This window comes from Macadamia integrifolia, chromosome 13 (assembly GCF_013358625.1).
Source record: "Macadamia integrifolia cultivar HAES 741 chromosome 13, SCU_Mint_v3, whole genome shotgun sequence".
Lineage (NCBI taxonomy): Eukaryota > Viridiplantae > Streptophyta > Magnoliopsida > Proteales > Proteaceae > Macadamia > Macadamia integrifolia.
This window is the reverse complement of record NC_056569.1, coordinates 4,252,584-4,271,754: the sequence shown is the minus strand read 5'-3', so window position 1 is coordinate 4,271,754 and position 19,171 is coordinate 4,252,584. Positions and strand designations below refer to the sequence as shown.

Below are 19,171 nucleotides of genomic sequence, written 5' to 3'. Positions count from 1 at the left end.
TAGATTGAGTTTTCCTGAAGATACAATGAATGAGAATCTTTCACCATGGTGCCTTGCCGCCCTAGGATATATAGAGGAGGATAGAGTGGGAGGGGGTCACATCTGGACTGTTCCCTCATTCAGCTAAAGTGTAAGAAAACTTTGTCCTATTTAATGTGTGTTTGATACAAATTTTCTTTGGGAGTGAACCATGAATATATATATATGTGTATATGTAGCAAGTTGTTATGATCACATGTCAACATATGGGGGTTGATCCCACATCGGTTTCCTATAGGAATTATTGTGGGTTGATATGGTTTTGGGTCCCCTCACCTTGTAAGCCGGTCTATGGGGTTGAGTTTTTCCAGAACCGTATAATTGGTATCAGAGCTAGGCATGATGGAGGAGAAATTTAGTAAGTTGGAAGCAAATGTTACATCCCTTGTCATTGGACAAGAGAAAATTTGGACAAAGTTCATCTGCCTTGAGCAGTTGGTAGGGCACTGCATTTCAATGCTACCCAAACTGGACAAACTTGAACTTTCCCATTTCAACAACGACAATGGTGCACCAACCGTTCCTATTGTTGTAGTTGACAATTTCAAGGATAAACTTTCATGTCAAAATTGCAAGTACACTTCCCCAATGGTCCATCATTCAAGATGATTTTAAGATTCAAAGTCATTATTCATTGATTTTAATGGTGGAATCATCATTGCACTTTCACCGAATAAAAATTTTCAATATAGGACATGGGAATAGATCCTTCAATTAATTGGACAAACTTTCCCATATGCCCTAATATTTCTCATGAAATATGCCACTTTTTTTTATCCTTGAGGATAGGGATGATTTCATAGGACATGGGAATTGATCATTCAATCAATTGGACAAACTTTTCCGTATGCCCTAACATTTATCATGAAAGATGCCACTTTTGTTTGTCCTTGAGAACAAGGACAATTTCAGGTGGAAAGGAATGTTACATGTAAGGCGTGCGAAGTTATGTAGAGTTATAATACCTTAATTAGTAGTTGTATGAAGTGGGGGAGTAGTTGTATGTAAGTAGGAGTCATGAGTATTGTAAAAGTAGTTACTTAATTATGTATTATCTCTTTAAATATGAGTATTACAATTGAACCAGAAAATGAATTAAACCTCCTACATTTTTTCTTTAGAGACAGAGGCCGACTCCCTCCTAATTAGCCACTAAGGTTAGCGGCCTCCTATTACTCTAAGGTAATCTGATCCTATTCCTTCTCTTATATTTTTTTTTTTATCTCATATTCCTATTTTGTCTCCACAAAATCTGAGTACGTATTATCTAGTATTAAAGCAACCGATCCTTGGCCCAACCTGCAAGCTGAAGGGGCGACATAGTGCCATAGTGAGAGCCACTAAGAAAGAGCTACATGCCACTAGGCAAAAACCCTAGAGCAGAGTAAAAGCCGCTTAAAAAAGCAACCTGATCTGGAATTGGGCGTCGTGGATGTTGGGTTCGAAAACATGGTGGTATATTACAATCTCATATCAGCATATGGGGGTTAATCAGTTTCTTATGAGAATTAATGTGGTTGATATGGTCTTACGTCCCTCTCATCTTGTAAGCCATTTTATGAGATTGAGTTATTCTAGGATCGTATCACAAGCATATAAATTATTATTATTAAGAATCCTCACGTGTGGGGTTTGGATGTTTTAAGATGGGTATCAAAATTTAGAGATGTATAAACTTCTAAAAATAACCCTATTTGACTAGTGTTCCTTAATCCCTACGCTCAAACATAGATGGGTGTGAAAAAAAACTTAGCTACCCCAACATGTTGGGTATTTTTACGTTCATCTATGTCTCAATGTAAAGGGTGCAAGCGGACAATGTTTCCTTCCCCACAAAATAATTAGGGAGAGGGATCACTACTTGGTCATGTGGATATTGCACCTATACACAGACTGGTGAAAATGCATGGAGGTAGGGGTGTCAATGGTTCAGTTCGGCCTGGTTTGGTCCAAGTTGAATTAGTTTTGGTGTGGGAATGGCGAAACCAAAATTAAAACCGAACCAATAAGGAAATTCATCTCGATTTGATTTTTGGTTTCGGTGCGGTTCAATTTTGGTTTTTTATCTGGTTTGGGTTTTATTTTCCGTACAAAACTATGTAGAACCTTGATATTTTAATGAATTTTGGACTCTTTTTTTTTATTTATTTCGATTTTGGTCCAGATTTTGAGTCGGTTCCAGTTTGGTTTTGGGTTCATTCGGTTTATTAGTGGGGGTACAATCTCCCAAACAGAAACTTGCCCTATGAGCTTTCGATTCGATTTGGTCTAGATTCAATCGGTTCGGTCTACGGTGGCTTTACCGATTCGATTTTGGTATTGACACCCCTATACGAGGCATGATGGTCTGTCCCAGGCGACCCTGAGTCGGGTGTTGGGGGGGCATGTGACCAGGTGGTGAAATTTTTTCGAGGGGTTATAAAATTTGCGATTTACACCAGATATGGAAAGATGCGGTAAAATGCGTTTTTTTTAAATGAAAAGTACGGTAGGCGACGGGTTCCGAAGAAAATCCCGTTTGGAAGAGGAAAACTTCATTATTTTTTTTCCTATTTTTTATCTCCCTCCAAAACACCCAAATGTCTTTTACTCTCTTTAGAAATTCCATACTTCTATCTGCTTCTGCAAATCTCGAGTTCAAAATGGAAACAAGAAGATTTTATTCCAAAAGATTGCCATCTAAGACTGGAATTTCAAACTCAAAGTTAGAACCTGGTGAGATGATTCTCAAATTTCTGAGTTGTTTTTCAGTTTTTCTTTTCCATTCAAATGTGGATATTCTTCGGTTTGTTTTTTTGAATGACGAGAAGGGAATTTTTTGTCTTTTAGGTTCTGAATCTTCCACTGGCGCTTCTGGGCCAGACGTTCGCGTATTTGTTAGGAAGAAAAGAGTCAAAATGGAGGATGAAATTCCTGCAGTGAAGCTCAAAACAGAACCTCTCGAACTGAAAGTAAGGATCGACTCGAGCCTCGAGGGGAAAAAAGTTTATCTTTTTCTGTTCTTAAACCAAAACCAATTTTATAAAATGGTTTTTTTAACCAGTTCAGCCCTCTAATCTGCTGCCCTTTTTCCCCAATTAAAACTCATCATGTTCAGCGACATCAGTATTTACTGTGACCCATCAAATCACTCCAACTTTTCTTGTGCACCGAGCTTCTTTACATTTTCCATTTTTCCTGAATTATATGTAGAATAATTTGCATAAACTATTTTGTTTATGGGTAATAATCTGCATGAACTGTTGGTATAACGAAATGATGCTTTCTTATGGAGTGTAAAATATTTCACCTGTTGATGTGTTTTTTCTCAGTTTATGGGTCTTGTATGCATCTCTTTGAGGAGTTCTGTTAAGTTATACATCTGAAGTAGGCCCATTAAAGGTAGGCTCCTCCCATGATCATAGCGAAAGGGTAATCCTTGCTTGTTCTAGCTCCTCTAGTGAGGTGGATTGCAAGGTGGGAGAATATTTTTCAATTATGGATGAACAAGATATCAGCCTCTCATTACTGGTTCTGGAAATGGGTTCTAAGAATATTGGAGGATGGGTAAGAGTTATAGGAGTCAAAGAATGCTTTCATATACCGTAATGAAATTCTCATGCTTAGGCCTCTGTTTCGTTGGCAAGCCTTCTACTTTCTTCCTTTTTCTTTTTCCCCTGGTTACATGGCATGCCTTTTTTTGCTTTTCAATAAATTCTTTGCAAACCTATTTATAAAAAATAATTTATTTATTGAGCTGATGTGTCAAACATTTCGTTATTTATTTATTTTATTTGATAGATATCATACTTGTATCATGATTTGTCAAATATTATGGCTAGGCCGATGAATGTGTATTTATCTTATCGGTCCATTTACCCTGTGCAGCTTTGTTGCTTACCCGAAATTGAAGAGTTTGCATATGGAAAGACCAGTGGATCCGCCCAGTTGAGTAGGGTTTTCTTCTTTTCTTTTGACATTATTTACAGCTATTGACACTAAATCCTTGAATTTATTTGAATTCAAACTGATATATATATATATATATATATGACACATTTTTCAAGAAAGTAGCTGTTTCTATTGTTGGCTGACTGTATATATTTCACATTTTATTAAAGCTTACTCTTTTAATGTTGTTATTCTTTTACTATTATACATGGGGGGCAAAAATAGAAACTTCTACGTCATATAAACATGAAGCCTTTAAAAGTTAGAGCAGTTATTTATGTATAGTCTACAAGCTTATTGGCCTGTTATTCTCCTAGTTGTGTTTAACATTAATCATCTAGCTTAACCTGTTGGTGCTCAGCTATAACACTGTTGTTTATGGTTACTCGTAGTAACCAAGAAGATCTTTCATGTAGGTCTCTTGTGTTTCAGGAAATTAAACGATAAAGCCAGGATCCCTTCCCTATATTTTGAAGCTCTGATTTGGTTAAGTTGCTGGAACTACTTGGTTGAGTCAACAAGAAGATGCACTCGTGAAGTGCAAAGGGAGTAAGGGTAGAGAGAAATTACAAATTAGAGGAAGATTTATAATTAACTTTATTGTCAGCAGTTATGTTTGAATCATTTAATGGTAACCTGATGTTTTTCCTTTGACTATCACTTATTATTCTGGTTCATGATCCAAGTATTTTGTTTCATAAGTCTCTCTTTTCATTCTTTATACTTACCTTATTCTATTTTTTTGTCTAAATTAGTGTCGTATGGGGGGACAAGAGAGAGATTGTCTGATGCTTTGAGAGAATTCTCTGTGATGAACTTTAAAAGTATGACTGGCAAGACCCAAGATGCATCAATATTTGTTTCATCTTGATGAAACTTTTATTGGCAAAAGTTTTTCTAGGTAGTCACATCTGGAGAAATTATCCAGACACTCAGACAGGCCATTTCTGTCACGTGGAGCGGTGATGTGGCAATTATGACTATTGGATATGTAGAACATGGTCTGGACTAGCCATGTGTCAAATTTCAGACTCAAATACCATCACACACCCTCTCATTATTCCATGTGTCCCAGTATTTTAAGCAGTTCATGTCTTAGCATGCATCCTCTCAGTAGTCCTGAACTTTTCAATACTTTGTTTTGCCACTTGACGAACTCCAATAGGGCTGAAACTTGACATTTGAGCTTTTGACCATGGGGTCTCCCTATCCACAAATTTCAGCTCCAACTGACCTGCCATGTGGCAGAATGAGGTGGCTAGCTGTAGAACATCTTCCGATGTGCCCGCCTAAAATTTCTGCTCCCAATCATCTCATGCACGATGTGATATGCAATATTTAACATGATGTTTTTAGTGACATAAGTTTATCCAAATGATAAAACGTTACATTTTTCATTGAAGAAAAGCTTTATATTTATTAGCATCAGAGTTGATGTTAAGTGCAGTTCGGAAAGATATGGACAATAATAGGCCCATATTCTGTAATTTAATAATGCATATTTTGTCATAACTCATAATATGAAAGTGGGTGGTTAGGCTGTTTGGAAGTACTTTAGCAACTTGGGTTTGCAGAGTAATTTTATTTCATTTAAGTGCTAGTTTGCTCTTATTTTGGCATGAACATATTGTAACTTTGTTCTGTCTAAAGCCTAAATCTTTCTGCATGGTGATTACTCTGCAGAACAGTCAAACACTACTTCGAAAGTGCTTCCCATGGGAAGTAAGGATGCTTCATTTATCACACCACAAGGTATTTGGAGGAATCTTTAAGATGATTGTAAGTCTTTAGGGTCTTCTCTACTGTTGAAGCTGCTGTGTCATACTTACTGTCTATTGTCCATGTTATCTACTGTGGGGTTAAGTTGCTGTCTGTTGTCTTTACTGTCTACCGTAGGGTGAAGTTTCTTTTGTTATTTGTGTATTTACTTAGTAAGGGTTCTTAGCTAATTTCTTCTTTTAATCTTCTATAAATAAGCAACGTTCCTCACACTCTCACAGTAGGGTTAGCTCTTCTCCAGCTGTGAGAAGAGGTCTCAATGGTGTTTTCTATGGAAACCAACTTTTGATGCAATTCAAGAATCTTTCTCACATGAATCCCTTTCAATCTGGAGTTTCATGTGTAAATTCTCGACAAGTAAGACTATTAGTATCGACCAGCAGTAGTCCTGAAGTTGAAGTGTTAGAAGAATGATATTCCCCGGTGGAACAAGGGGGTCAGTTCTGAAATCTGATTTGTATGTTACAATCCACACAAATACTGGTCACCAACTTTCACGAGTTCAATTGCCTAATGGTTTGTGAATAACCTGCCAAATACCAGAATGAGGGGAGCTGGGTTGAGTAAACTTGATTCAGATCAACTTCTCTGTAGGTTCCGTCCAGGGGAAACAGGGAAAAGGAAGAGAAGATAAACATAGTTGTCTAGGAATCACCTGGACATTATCCAGGCACCTTGGTTGCCTTGTTGGTGTCGCTTTGTGTCCAGGCCCCCTCCAATGCGTTGGGTTGCCTAGACGCGATGACGACTATGAAGAGAGAGGTAGTAAAACATAAGGCAACAGAGAGGAGGAAAGGACTGTGGAGCAAGTAAGAAGAGAAAAGAGAAGTGAGTTGGATCTGAAACAAGAGCCAACTCAAGGATTACGCAGAGAAGGAGTGAGAATCAACCGAGGCACAACAGCACTCAACAACTATCCATTCATTGTATACCTTATTATCCATCGTTTGTTTACATAGTGTAAATAAAAAACGAAATCCAACTTAATAAAGAAACCTACTCAACTATGAAACTTTAAAAAAAAAAAAAGGTGTCCCAGTGCACGAGGCTCCTGCTATCGCAGGGTCTGGGAGGGGCAAATGTAACAGCCTTACCACCGCTTTGTGGAGAGGCTGTTTCCTAAAAAATAAAACCAAATAAAATAAAAAGATTACATTGCCTGTCGCCAGCATAGAAATAAATCTCTTCTAGCCAATGGTTTAGGTCTGGTTTGCCTTAGTTTGGGCGGCCAAATCAGGTCATGTTGGTCCAACCACGCCAGCGCTACTGCATCAAAAAGGGGGGGCGTTTGATGAGGTCTTCCACAATTGCTGGCACCTATTTTCCCTCAGGAAAGAACTTTAGAAAAGGTATTCAATGACCACGATTACATGAGCTCAATGGGGAATCTTGCCTAATTGAGATGCAGACATGGATACGGCATTGCCCTTTGGTTTAGAAGACATCAACTCCTATAATCTCTCTTATATTCCTTGTCATTCTTTAAAAAATATTTTTCGTGTATCGAGTTCAAAAATTATGATTAGGACCAGGATTTTCATTGGCTGTTTGCAGAGGGTGTCCATAAATCAGCAGTAAGGCTCATCTTTGTTGTGGAAAACTCAAGAGGGTTGAAAACTGGTCTGTTTGAGGCTGCTGATCTTTTTTTTTTTTTTTTGGGGGGGGGGTGTATTCTGATGAATGGTGATTGCGTCCTTTTTGCATCTAGAGGTGTGAGAACTGAGAAGGGGCAGGAATATGTCCGAATAAATTTTATTTTATTTATTTATTTATTTTTTTGTCTTAGTTTTGTAATTATCATTTTTTTCCACTTGGGAGATTTCCTTGACCCAATATTATGAATGATAAAAATTCTGTTTCATTTTCATTTAATCAAAATAATACAAAACTGTCCTGAAAGATTTTTAATTTGGAAGGGTTCTATCGTCTGGTTATGAACTTGTTAAACTTAAATAGTTGTGCTGTGATCGTGACCTCCTGGGAAATCACTGTGTTGCAGCATTTTAATTGGATAAGGAAAAAAGAAGCCTTTGTATAAACAGATGACTTCCCAGCCTATCCTTCAACAGAAAATTCTAATTACTCATCTCATCTGATACAGTGGAACCACCTGCTAATTGGGAAGAAGTCCTTGAAGGGATACGTAAAATGAGGTCTTCAGATGATGCTCCAGTAGATTCAATGGGATGTGAGAAAGCTGGCAGCACTCTCCCACCAAAGGTAGTATAGTTCTCTCAATTTCAGAGGGTTCTCCAACAGTTTAGGATAGAATCTTTAGGTCAGTAAAATGCATCTGGTTGCTCCTTTGGGTTGGATGTGTAGTTTGGTAACGCATATTACCAGAACTTTTGTTCTTGTATTATTCCCATCTTTATTCTTCCCTATTTTCCAATGACGTTTATTTTATACAAGCTTCTGTTCATATAGTAATAAATAAATTTAATTTACTAAGTGGTTTAAATCACCAAAAGAGTATAAAATGATTATTGATTAAACCACACACTTTTTTAAGACCACAAATGGGACTGATCATGCATGTCGGTACACAAATTGAGAAGGGTTATAATGGAAGTATCTTATCCATCCTATCATGAACATTGCTTTCCAGATTTGTTGCTTAACATGCTTCTGTTAATATTAATTGTGTTGTTCTATATTGTGCTTTGAATATTCCCTCTGCTGTCTGTCTGTCTTAGTCATGAAGGTTCACTTTAAATTTCTATAAGTATATAGTTCCTTCAGGAGAAAGATATTGCATGTAAACTAAGACATGAACTTAGCAGAAAATCAGTTTGGGTTTATTCTATAGAAATTGACCACTAAAGCTATTTTCTACTTATTTGACTGATAAAAAAGCCTAGAGAAAAGAAGATAAAAGGCCTTGGTATAATTTTTACATGAAAAGAAGTATATTATAGAGTGGTAAACTTCCCGAAGTCTGGTGTGCCATGGATAAGATAGTGGTCTTAAGTAGAAAGTACAAACTCACTTAGTAAAACTTAAGAGGGTTATGAGACCAACCACTTATTATAAACAGGATGTTGGGTGACAAGAAACAACACTTACATACGGTGAGTGTAGTAGAGCTGGGTCAGTGTCACAATATCAAAACTGTATTAAACAGCGCCAGCAAACCACAGAAAAGGTGAGAGAAGAAAGAAAGAGAAGAAGAAGAAGAAGAAGAAGAAATAGGGCTATCGGTAGAGATTTTAGTTCCTTTTACCGTGAGTACCCTAATATATTTATAATTTATGAGAGAAACAAATTACAAGGACATGTATACTTATGCGTAAATTCCTCATTAGCCCACAATAACAAATACTATGACCAATAAACCTCCTTGTGGTATATGGGTATATCAATGTTCTTCCTTATGTAGATCGATGTGTAAGATCCAGACACTCGTGCAGCCTAATAGTCAGCACATCAAATCAGCATATTTAGGCCACATTCTGTTATTTCTTGGGCCAATATTCAAGTCTATATTCTGGCCATAGCCATCAATCAACAGGCTTTACAGAAGGGATTTTTTTTTTACAGATTAGTGGACCCATAGCCAGCTTACATGGGGATGAGGTACATGAAGAAAAGATACAAGAATGATGAAGGAAAAAAGATCAACAACAAGGAATGAAGGGGAGAAACAATGCCATGCCCGGAAGCTTGAGTTGAGGATCCATTAGTGAGAATCACCTGGGATGGATGAGTAATTTATGAAAAAAAGTAAACACATTAGACTAACCGGTCATATGATTGGATGCACTAGAGTTAATGACCCAATTGGTAGGAGAGGAGGAGGCAAGAAGCGCTGTACCTATGTGGACTAGTGTGGCAGTGGATGAAGGAGTGAAAGCCTCAAGTTGCTGAAGTCGTTTAAGTAGCTGGTTATAGTCATCTCGAGACAAAGAGCCTGATGGACCAGCTCCAGATGTAGAGGCAAAGCTGGTGTGTCTAGATGACAATACTCAAAACACCCATCAATCACTGTGGAATTGGCCAACTGTTGTGCCCACTCAGGTTTACCATACTTCGCGCAACACTTATCGACAGTGTGATTGGGCTTACCACAATAAGAACACTGGAAGACATGCTGATTAGGTTTCTTCCTCCTCAACCACCAGCACCACGTCCTCTCCCTCCCCTTGAACCTCAACCTCAACCAGGAAAACCCGAGCCATGTTTACTACCACTGCTACTAGTAAGTAGTAACAAATGCAGAACTATATTTGGTCGAAGAAGTGGATTCAGATTTGGCAAGGGAAGGAGAGACAATTCGCTGAATGAAACAGAAAGCTTAGTTCATTGAAGGCACCTTTTCTCCTGTAAGCAATCGACTTTTCACTGGCTAAAACTTAGGATCTACACCCGAGTGAAATTTGGCAACTTGGAACTCTGCACACTGAGATTTCAACACTTCAAGATCAATAGAGATAAGTTGATTCCCACATACTCTTGAGGGAACTATAATATTCACCTGCTGACTTACCATTCTGCTTGAAAGAAAGTTTTTTCTGATACAAATCATAAACTCGCGACAAATTTTTGTCTTGCAAGTGACTTTCCCTCAAATCATCCCACTCTCCCTTAACAGAGTAGTATGGAACATGAGATTAGCAGCCACTGATGGCTCCATGTGATGCAGAATTGAGGCTGAACCGGGTTGACATTTCGGGCAATCTCAACTGAGATGAATCGGATCCGATTGGATTTTTGGGATCAATAGAATATTTTAGGATTTACTTTATTTAGAAAATAATGAATTATTTTATTCGGGGAGATATGTAATCTTTTATTTTGGGTAGTTAGTCAAATAGGGAGTTACCAATTTGAGTTTTATTCCGTTTCTAATTTCATTAGTTAGAACTTAGGAAGTAATTAGGAGTTGTTAATTTAATTTAAATTTTATTAGGCAAGTTTTAAACAGCCCTCAATCGACTCCACCCCTTCTTCGCGGCAACCGAAAAAGAGAAAATAAAAGAAGAAGAAGAAGAAGAAAAGAGAGAGCGAGAGATACAAGATCAACCAAAAGAAATTCATGCTTGTTTTTTTGCCCTCCTGCCGCAAGCCTTTGGTTTCCCTAGTCATGGGTTGATCTCTTCTTCTTGGTGTACCAAAAGTCGTGAGCTGAAGCTTTCCTTGCCAGCGTGAGAAGTCGAAGTCCAAATCTTTGTTGACCTCGTGTTTGGATTCTCGCGGTTGTTTCCTCATCTCCGGGGGAAGAAGACCTCCTTACTCCTCAGTACTCACTCCTCTTTCTTTTGTGAATATAGTCGACTCCTCGGTTTCCAGTATTACCCAGAAGTAGTGAAAAAAAAAAAAATAATAAAGACGAAGAAGATGAGAAGTCGAGAAAAGGTAGAGAGAAAGAGAACCATACCTATTCCCCTTTTACCCCTCACATCCCATCTTATTATCTTTAGTCCTATTTTTCTAAACCAGTTGTCAAATTTACCCTCCCACCCACGCGTGACCTTTTTTTGCTTTAGGGTAAGATTCTCCATATTTACAAGTGTGCCACTCACTAAAGGATTTCCCTATATTTACCATTTTGCCCCTCATTTTATTTGGACCTTTTATTATTGTCAAGGAACCTTTTGTGTTCAAATTTAGAGTGCAACTGCCAAATGGAACACCTGCTCGTTTATTGATTGAGTAAAGACAACACGACAATTTTGTCTGATGATCTGTGGTGGATATGTTGTTAAAAACCAATCAGATTATTTTTAGTCACAGGATGATGTATTCATTGAATTTTCTGTTTCTCATTATTATGATGGTGCTTTTTGTGAAGTGTTTGACTCCCCTCAATGCATCATTAAATTGGATCAATGCTGGTTGGAACAACGAGACGACATCCTTGATCGTGACAACAATATGTGCATCGTCCAGGCTTACCGCATGCATAAAACATTTAATCTTCATGGATTGGTTGAGTCAAAGAAAGTGATACCCCCAGTACAACCACAAGACGAATCAGATGCATCAACACAAGTGGAAGACCACCCTATTGTGGAAAGTGAGAAAATCATGGATCAAGTAATGAAGGACATCAATGCAGTGCTAGTTGTTCACCATCATGAATTCGTTCTTCCCCATGATTTTCCGGACTTGAATGCACCTCCAAAGCTTCACATCATGGATTTTATTCGCAATGCAAACGAGCAACTCACCCCCGTTTGTGAGTTTTTATTGTTATCATTCATTAAAACTCGTGGATGAGTTTTTTTCAACATTGAGAGAGTTGATGTAGAATTGAGGCTGAACTGGGTTGACCTTTCGGGCAATCTTAACTGAGATAAGCCGGATCCGATTGGATTTTTGGGATCAATAGAATATTTTAGGATTTACTTTATTTAGGAAATAATGAGTTAATTTATTTGGAGAGATATGTAATCTTTTATTTTGGGTAGTTGTTAATCAATTAGGAGTTACCAATTTGAGTGTTATTTTATTTCTAATTTCATTAGTTAGAACTTAGGAAGTAATTAGGAGCTGCTAATTTAATTTTAGATTTTATTAGGCAAGTTTTAATTTCAATTTATTATATAAAGGCATGTAACCCAATTTATTAGACAGATTTTGAGAATGACTTGAATTGAATGTTTTGGTGCCGGGTATGGTGCAAGACGTGTGACCTCCTTTCCACCCCCTGTGCGAATTCTTCTCTTCTCCCCTGCACCTCTGAGTTTTCTCAGGGATTTCTTCCCTTTCTCTACCGGCCCTCCATCACCATGCTATTTCACCACCATATGAACAATGTATCATTCTCATGCATCCAGTCTTTATATATAGTATCAGCTAAAGAAGATGGGGATGAAGTCAAATAATCCAGTTTACCTTTTGCATTAATATGCTTTGACAGCCTGTGCCTAGAGTAGATAATTTGACGCACCATTCAACTTGAAAAATTTATGTGATTGATCATTTATAGAGTCGACAAAAGACTTAGGCTCTCTTTGGTTTGATTTCTATTTGTATTTATTTTACTTATTTTATTTTTACAAGTGTTTGGTATAATTTATAGCACTTATTTCTATTTATAATAAATTTGAATAAATCATAAATCACATATTACTCTCAAGCTATTTGTGAATTGTGGCAACAAATCATTTATATTGATTTTTGCACTACCTTAAATGAGCACGAGTGCTAAACTACTCAAAATCAAGGTAAATAAGTAACTTCAATATGTTTTATACTTTTCCAATAAAAAATCTCAAATCCTATCATCCCTCTCACTTGAAGCTCAAAGCTGAAGGTGAAACCCGAAACCTGAAACCTATTTTCTCATTATATAATCTATTGGGAAATTTACATCCACCACCCCTCGCCTTTGCCCCAATTACATCACCCCCCCTCTTTTTGGTTTTTACATTTAAACCCAAAAAACTAACACCGTTTCATTGGTTTGAGGTTTTTCCCGTTAACTTGAACCCATTTTTTTAAATCCCCAAAATACCCTTCCTTATTTCTACAACCTACGAAAGAGCAAACACTTTGGGACTTGGGGTTTCTAACTTGGTCTGCAATTCCTCACCGTAGGTTGTTCCGGCAATGGGACGTTCCTCACCATATGTTGTTCCGATGAAACAGGAGGCTGCGATTCTCGTAGGTTGTTCCGGCGAAACAGGGGGTTGGAGGCTGCGATTCTGCCCATAACTTCCATAAACCATAGAGGACGAAACCGGTGAGTCTCGTCTCTGCAATTTGATTTCCTGTCTGGGATTTCAGACTTTCGATTCGTACTCGAAGATCACACCACATTGCTTCTGGGTTTTCAGTATACTATCTCGATCACACCATATAGGAAGGAAATTTCATGCGCAAGCTAGGGGGAAGCCCAACATCCCGACCGGAGGAATGAGGGGCAGAGAAGAATTAAGAAAGCGTAACGGATCTCTTCTCAATAGAAAAAACCAATGTGAATTACCAATTTTGCATAAAGATATCAGCAGAACATGGCAAATGAATGATTTTTCAGATTCACAGCAACATAAAATGATTTCAGAACAAAAAACCTGCAACTTTAACAAATTTCCACTACCTACCATGCCTTTAAGCTCCTGGGCACCTTGGCAATATTATCAACAGCACCAATAGTATTAGCAACTGAAGCAAAGAGCGGTTCTGTGACCATCGCCATTGCGTTCTTGGTCTCATCCAAAGCCTGAACCAGGTGAACAACTCTGGGGTGCCGAAGCTGAACCAAACGAGCAGCATCGGCATGAATTATATCGAAGAAAGAGTCTTCAGCTGCCTTCGAGAGACCTGCACGTAACCTAGCCTCGGAAAGTGCATGCTTGTCAAGGAGCCTAGCACAGATGATTGGGTACTGCGCAGGAGTAGATTCATGGGATTTTGCAGAGTAGAGCTTCCATACGAGGCCAGGACCTCCAGATCTGTTCCAAGAGATCATAGTCTTGAAGGGCCTTTGGACCTGTGACCTCCTGTACAGTCGTCTGAACTGTCTTCTCGATCACAGCTGCGGTCTTCGCCAAAGCTTGTGTTAGGGTTTTCATGGTCAGAGACATGGCTGAGAGAAGGCTATCGACTTCACCGGAAGGAAGAGCACCTCTCCTTCATTGGAGAATGTAACGTTCAGTTAGGGTTGGGATTTGGGGATTTTTTTTAAGCAAAAGATGTTAAAAGGGTAAAAAACAGGTAGGAAGGGTAGTTTGGTCTTTTTAAATTCAAAACTAACACCAGTGAAACGGGTTAGTTGTTTGGGTTTAAATGTTAAAAACGAAACGAGAGGGGGGGTGATGTAATTGGGGCAAAGGCGAGGGGTGGTGGATGTAAATTTCCCTAATCTATTTTATAAATAGTAACCAAACAAATACTATTTGTGGTCTATAATTTATTGTCACAAATAATTTCTAAAAAATAGTTAATAAATACAAATGGAAATCATACCAAAGAGAGCCTTACTAACAGCCATACCATGTAGTGGAAAGTAACCAGCAGGATGGAAGAAAGTCCAGCATCATTGTAGTGAAGTAAAGCAGAACAGATTATACAGGAACCAAACTAATAATATGCATATAAAATTACCAATTTAACTACAAACAGGTTAAAATCCAGAACAGATCAGAAACAAGGGCTGTTGATGAAAGAATTCTTCCTTGACAAAATTGCAGACCACAGGGGCCAGGGGCAGAAAATCTGTTCTGTAAAGAGAAAACAAGCTGCAGGAGCCAATCTTTATTTAATTGCCTTAAAAAAACCCCACTGAAATAGCATGATAAGCCTTCCCAATTTTCCAAGAAATCCAATGGCCGGATGATGAGTAATGGATCTGGCTCCAAAATATAGAAACCAAGATCCTAAAAAATAGCATAGATATCTCACCATCAGCCAGTCTGACCAGGCTCATACTTGGATTGAATGTAGAGGATGTAAATAGAAACCACTATCAAAAATTGCTTTCATCCAATGGTAGCACCATCAATTATGAGAAATATTGTTGAAGTCGAGAACAACCAAATAGGGCAGCCGCTGGATATTTTCTGAACATCTTCAATGTTGGAAAAAAAACATACTTTACATTTTCCATTCCAAACACAATGATGCACCAAGAACAGCACATGGAAAAAAAATCTCGTGTTTCATTGTTTGTATGTCGTGATTAAACAAAAGAAGCCATTAGAGATAATAGCAGCAATAACTGCTGCACACAGCCACAAAGAACTCGAGAGATTTTCGGAGCAAAAAAAAAAACTTCAGTCACTGGTTAATGAAGCACTGATACCATGTCAGAGGCTCCTACTATTGAAAAGAGCAACCCAGTGCATGAGAGGCTCCTACTATTGCAGGTCCAGGAGGGGCAAATGTACGCAGCCTTACCCCCTGCTTCGCAGACTGTTTCCAAGTTTCGAACCTGTGGGTAACATGTTATAATATCAACACTACATTAATCACCACCAACAAACCAGAGAAAAGGTGAGAGAAGAAGATAGAAAGAAAGAAAAGAAGAAGAAGAAAAACTGAGAGAAGAAATAGGGCTCTTGGTAGGGATTGTAGTTTCCTCCAACCGTGAGTACACTAATATATTTATAAACTATGAAAGACACAAGTGCTTGTATATTCGTGTTTAAATTATACAAGCCCACAATATAAATACTATGACCAGTATACTCCCTTGTGGTACATTAACAAGAGGCATGGCTGCAAAAGAATAGAAATGAATAGTTTTTTCTGGAATCTCTGGGTATGCTGATAGGTTATGAGAAATGGGCTATTGATTAATTGTTCTGTCATACACTAAAAGGTCAATGCTCCACTGAGGAGTGATGTGGTGGTGTTTGTTGAAACTTGAAAGGTATTATTAACATGAATGAGAGGAAGACCAAAAATTACTTTTGGATTAATAAGAAGGTGCAAGTGCTTATGAATTATGATTTAATTGAAGATATGGCCCAAGGAGTAGAATGGAGGAGTAAGATCCAGTGTGGGCCCAAGGAGTAGAATGATGGAATAAGACCCAGTGCGGCCAGCCACAAGTATTTGGACTAATGTTTTTGTGAATGTTGAGTTGATATATATCTGGGTCCCTTGTTATCATTCATGGAGCAATATGGATAGGATACCACTGAACTGTTGTAGCTTTAGATGTTTGAAAATAGCTATCTGGTATAGGGCTGTGAGTTCATAACCTGTTTCAGTCCCGTTTTCACAAGTCCTGGGTGGTATGCACTGGATTCAGTCCTAGCCTTTGGCAATTTGCATGAAGTGGCCTTCCTCAGACTTGGACCCTTATCTTCATGCTGGCATCCTAAGTTTTAATCATTGCATCAAGCACCTGTATCAAGTTGTGCAGTCCATTCTGTAAATTGGCGTTCCAAGAAATTGATTGTTTCTTTACTGCCTGTATATCGGGTCATTTTTGGTAAGCAGGCTAGATATTGGAAGATTTGTTGAAAGTTATGTCCCTAGTCTGGTTATCAAGAACTCTTATGATGTGTTTCTTCTTATGAGGCACAGTTGGATACCCTTATTGCTTGCAAAGAGGAGGATATGTGCTCCCTGTAGGGGAATATTTTGTGGATCCCTCCCCCTTGACTCTCCAAAAAGTAAGCCTTGAAGTTGTCCATCTTTTACTGTATGGAGATGCCTTAAATTTTGTACTTGCCGTATTAGTAATAAAGGTGAAGTAATAACATTTTCATATTTTTATCTTTTATTTTGATTACAATGTTCTTAGACTTACTACAGAAATCATAATTCATTTATTAGTATATTCATATTTGGTCTGAAAATTGAATGCTTATGCTTTAAATGTATGTCATTCAATGGGTAAAGTTACACTTTTGATAACTGACTGGTATCTCTTTCTTTTCTTTTCTTTTTTTCAATCATTTTTATATCAGGAAAGACGATTTGCTGTTTTGGTGTCTTCACTACTTTCAAGCCAAACTAAGGATGGAGTTACTCATGGCAAGTTTGACTAGTCATCTTTGTCTTGGGAATTCACATCTACAATACTGATATATTGTCCTTTCAGTGTATACTTTGTATTAGTTGTCTTTGTACACTTGTTGACCGATATAGAGTCTGTATTACAAGCCAGGTCATTAATTTCTGTGTAATAGGACATCCTTTTGATGGTGCACATGCACTTGGCTATTAAAATTGCAGTTTACTGCAGTGTCTGCCTGTTTATCAGTCTCTCTTTCTATATTTCCTGGGTGGGACAAACAAACTATTGGTCCTGAAAACCTGCATGCACATCCTTATACATATGGTAATTGCATCTATAATTGTCATACCATTCCTTTACACCTACTAGATACTTTGGTCACATGCTAAATTCTTTTAGGTGTGCAGGAGCAGTGCAAAGGCTACTTCAAAATGGTCTACTTACTGCTGATGCCATTGAAGATGCTGATGAGGCAACTATCAAGGACTTGATTTACCCAGTATGCCTCCTCTTAAACTTTTTTTTTTGGTAGGAATGCCTCCTCTTAAACCCCTTGATTCGTTTTCTGAAGAAACTTTCCTGGTTGACTTGACTCAAGCAGGGAGGAGAGGGGGAGCAAATTAAGGGGTGACTTGACCAACGGAAATATATTTAAAAAAAAAAAGTCTGCATTATTAGGCTGGCATTCTTACAAATTCTTGGTTCATTTACTCGTAATAAGTTCATCTTCCTTCATTAATTTAGAATACTTATTAAACATATACACTTATTTAGGTTGGGTTTTACACACGGAAGGCTTCTAACTTGAAGAAAATTGCAAATATCTGTCGAATGAAGTATGAAGGAGATATTCCCAGTTCTTTGGAGGATTTGCTTTCACTTCCAGGAATAGGTCCTAAGATGGCTCACCTGGTAGGATAAAATAATTTAATTTGAATTGATTAAGACACTTTTTTAGTTCATTCAATTTCTTTATTTTCTGTGATGGTCTAGGTTATGAATGTAGGATGGAACAATGTTCAAGGGATATGCGTAGACACTCATGTGCATCGCATTTGCAATCGCCTTGGGTGGGTATCGCGGCCAGGCACAAAACAGGTATATTTGCCAAATGTTGGGTACTCAACTGGTCAGAGAACCAAAGGAATGTTGGTCTACCAACCATGTAGAATTGCTTCCCTCAGGATGAAATATTGGACATCACAGTTGGGGGATAATATGCCAAAGGTTGATCTGATCAGATAATAGCAGCCTCCTTCTGTGAAATGGACCGATTGCCTTTTATTCCGAACTTGCCAACTGCCAAGATCGTGCCAATGATATGATGGATGCAATTGTATGACTGTCAGTTAACAGTAGAATATCTAGTTGGGTCTCATCTTGGTGTCGAGTTGTCTGCTTTGCACTGACATCTGTTTGATGCTGTTTAGTGTCTATACTGTCTACTGAATGGTCAGTAGTGTAGACTTGGCCATAACTTTTTTAGAGTTGAGGATTATGCCTGGCCTGGTCAAGCCAAGAAATAATTCTTTTATAAGTTAAATTGTGCTACTGGATATGTTCACTTGTTTTGTGTATTTTGCACCATTATGGCAACCACGCATGCCTTTCGTATTGATAGGATTGGCCATAACATGCTGACGGAAAATTCTCTGTTGATCACTTTCCTTAAGGTGCAGTTTTCGGGGTTTCTCTTCAATATATATATATATATATATTTTGGTGAGTGCTTTGTTCTATGTCCAGATGCACTTTTCTGCTATGCTCTGGCGATGGCTGTTAAGGGAGGTGGTTAGGTAGTCTGTACTGGGAGGGTCAGGTGGTTTGCGCTTTGACTCTCCTAAGTTCTTGAATTACTGAAAATATTCACTCAAATCAATCTTTGTACAAGATGAGTCATGTTTTATATTGTGCTCAAAGGTATCAAATGTGCATGGAGTTGGCTGCAGAACAAAATTCTGTTTGTTTTTACCAACTCAAATATTACATCCCCCAACACCACCCACC

General features: G+C 38.1%; 1 protein-coding gene across 3 annotated transcripts in view; it reads left to right on the top strand.

Annotated features, from left to right (window-relative positions):
- Positions 1-2,553: 2,553 nt before the first annotated feature.
- The window catches only part of LOC122059753 (endonuclease III homolog 1, chloroplastic), a 17,841-nt gene continuing 1,223 nt past the window's right edge, over positions 2,554-19,171 (top strand). Inside the window, exons 1-9 of one of the 3 annotated variants that reach the window (XM_042622790.1) lie at positions 2,554-2,754; positions 2,869-2,990; positions 3,907-3,970; positions 5,653-5,721; positions 7,850-7,968; positions 17,115-17,181; positions 17,578-17,663; positions 17,939-18,076; positions 18,158-18,262. In XM_042622790.1, coding sequence (XP_042478724.1) covers positions 2,619-2,754; positions 2,869-2,990; positions 3,907-3,970; positions 5,653-5,721; positions 7,850-7,968; positions 17,115-17,181; positions 17,578-17,663; positions 17,939-18,076; positions 18,158-18,262 — 906 coding nt within the window. In that variant the 5' untranslated portion in view covers positions 2,554-2,618. Of the gene's footprint in view, positions 2,755-2,868; positions 2,991-3,257; positions 3,586-3,906; positions 3,971-5,652; positions 5,722-7,849; positions 7,969-17,114; positions 17,182-17,571; positions 17,664-17,938; positions 18,077-18,157; positions 18,263-19,171 lie in introns of those variants that run through there. The other 2 variants (XM_042622789.1, XM_042622791.1) reach the window with 2 other exon arrangements.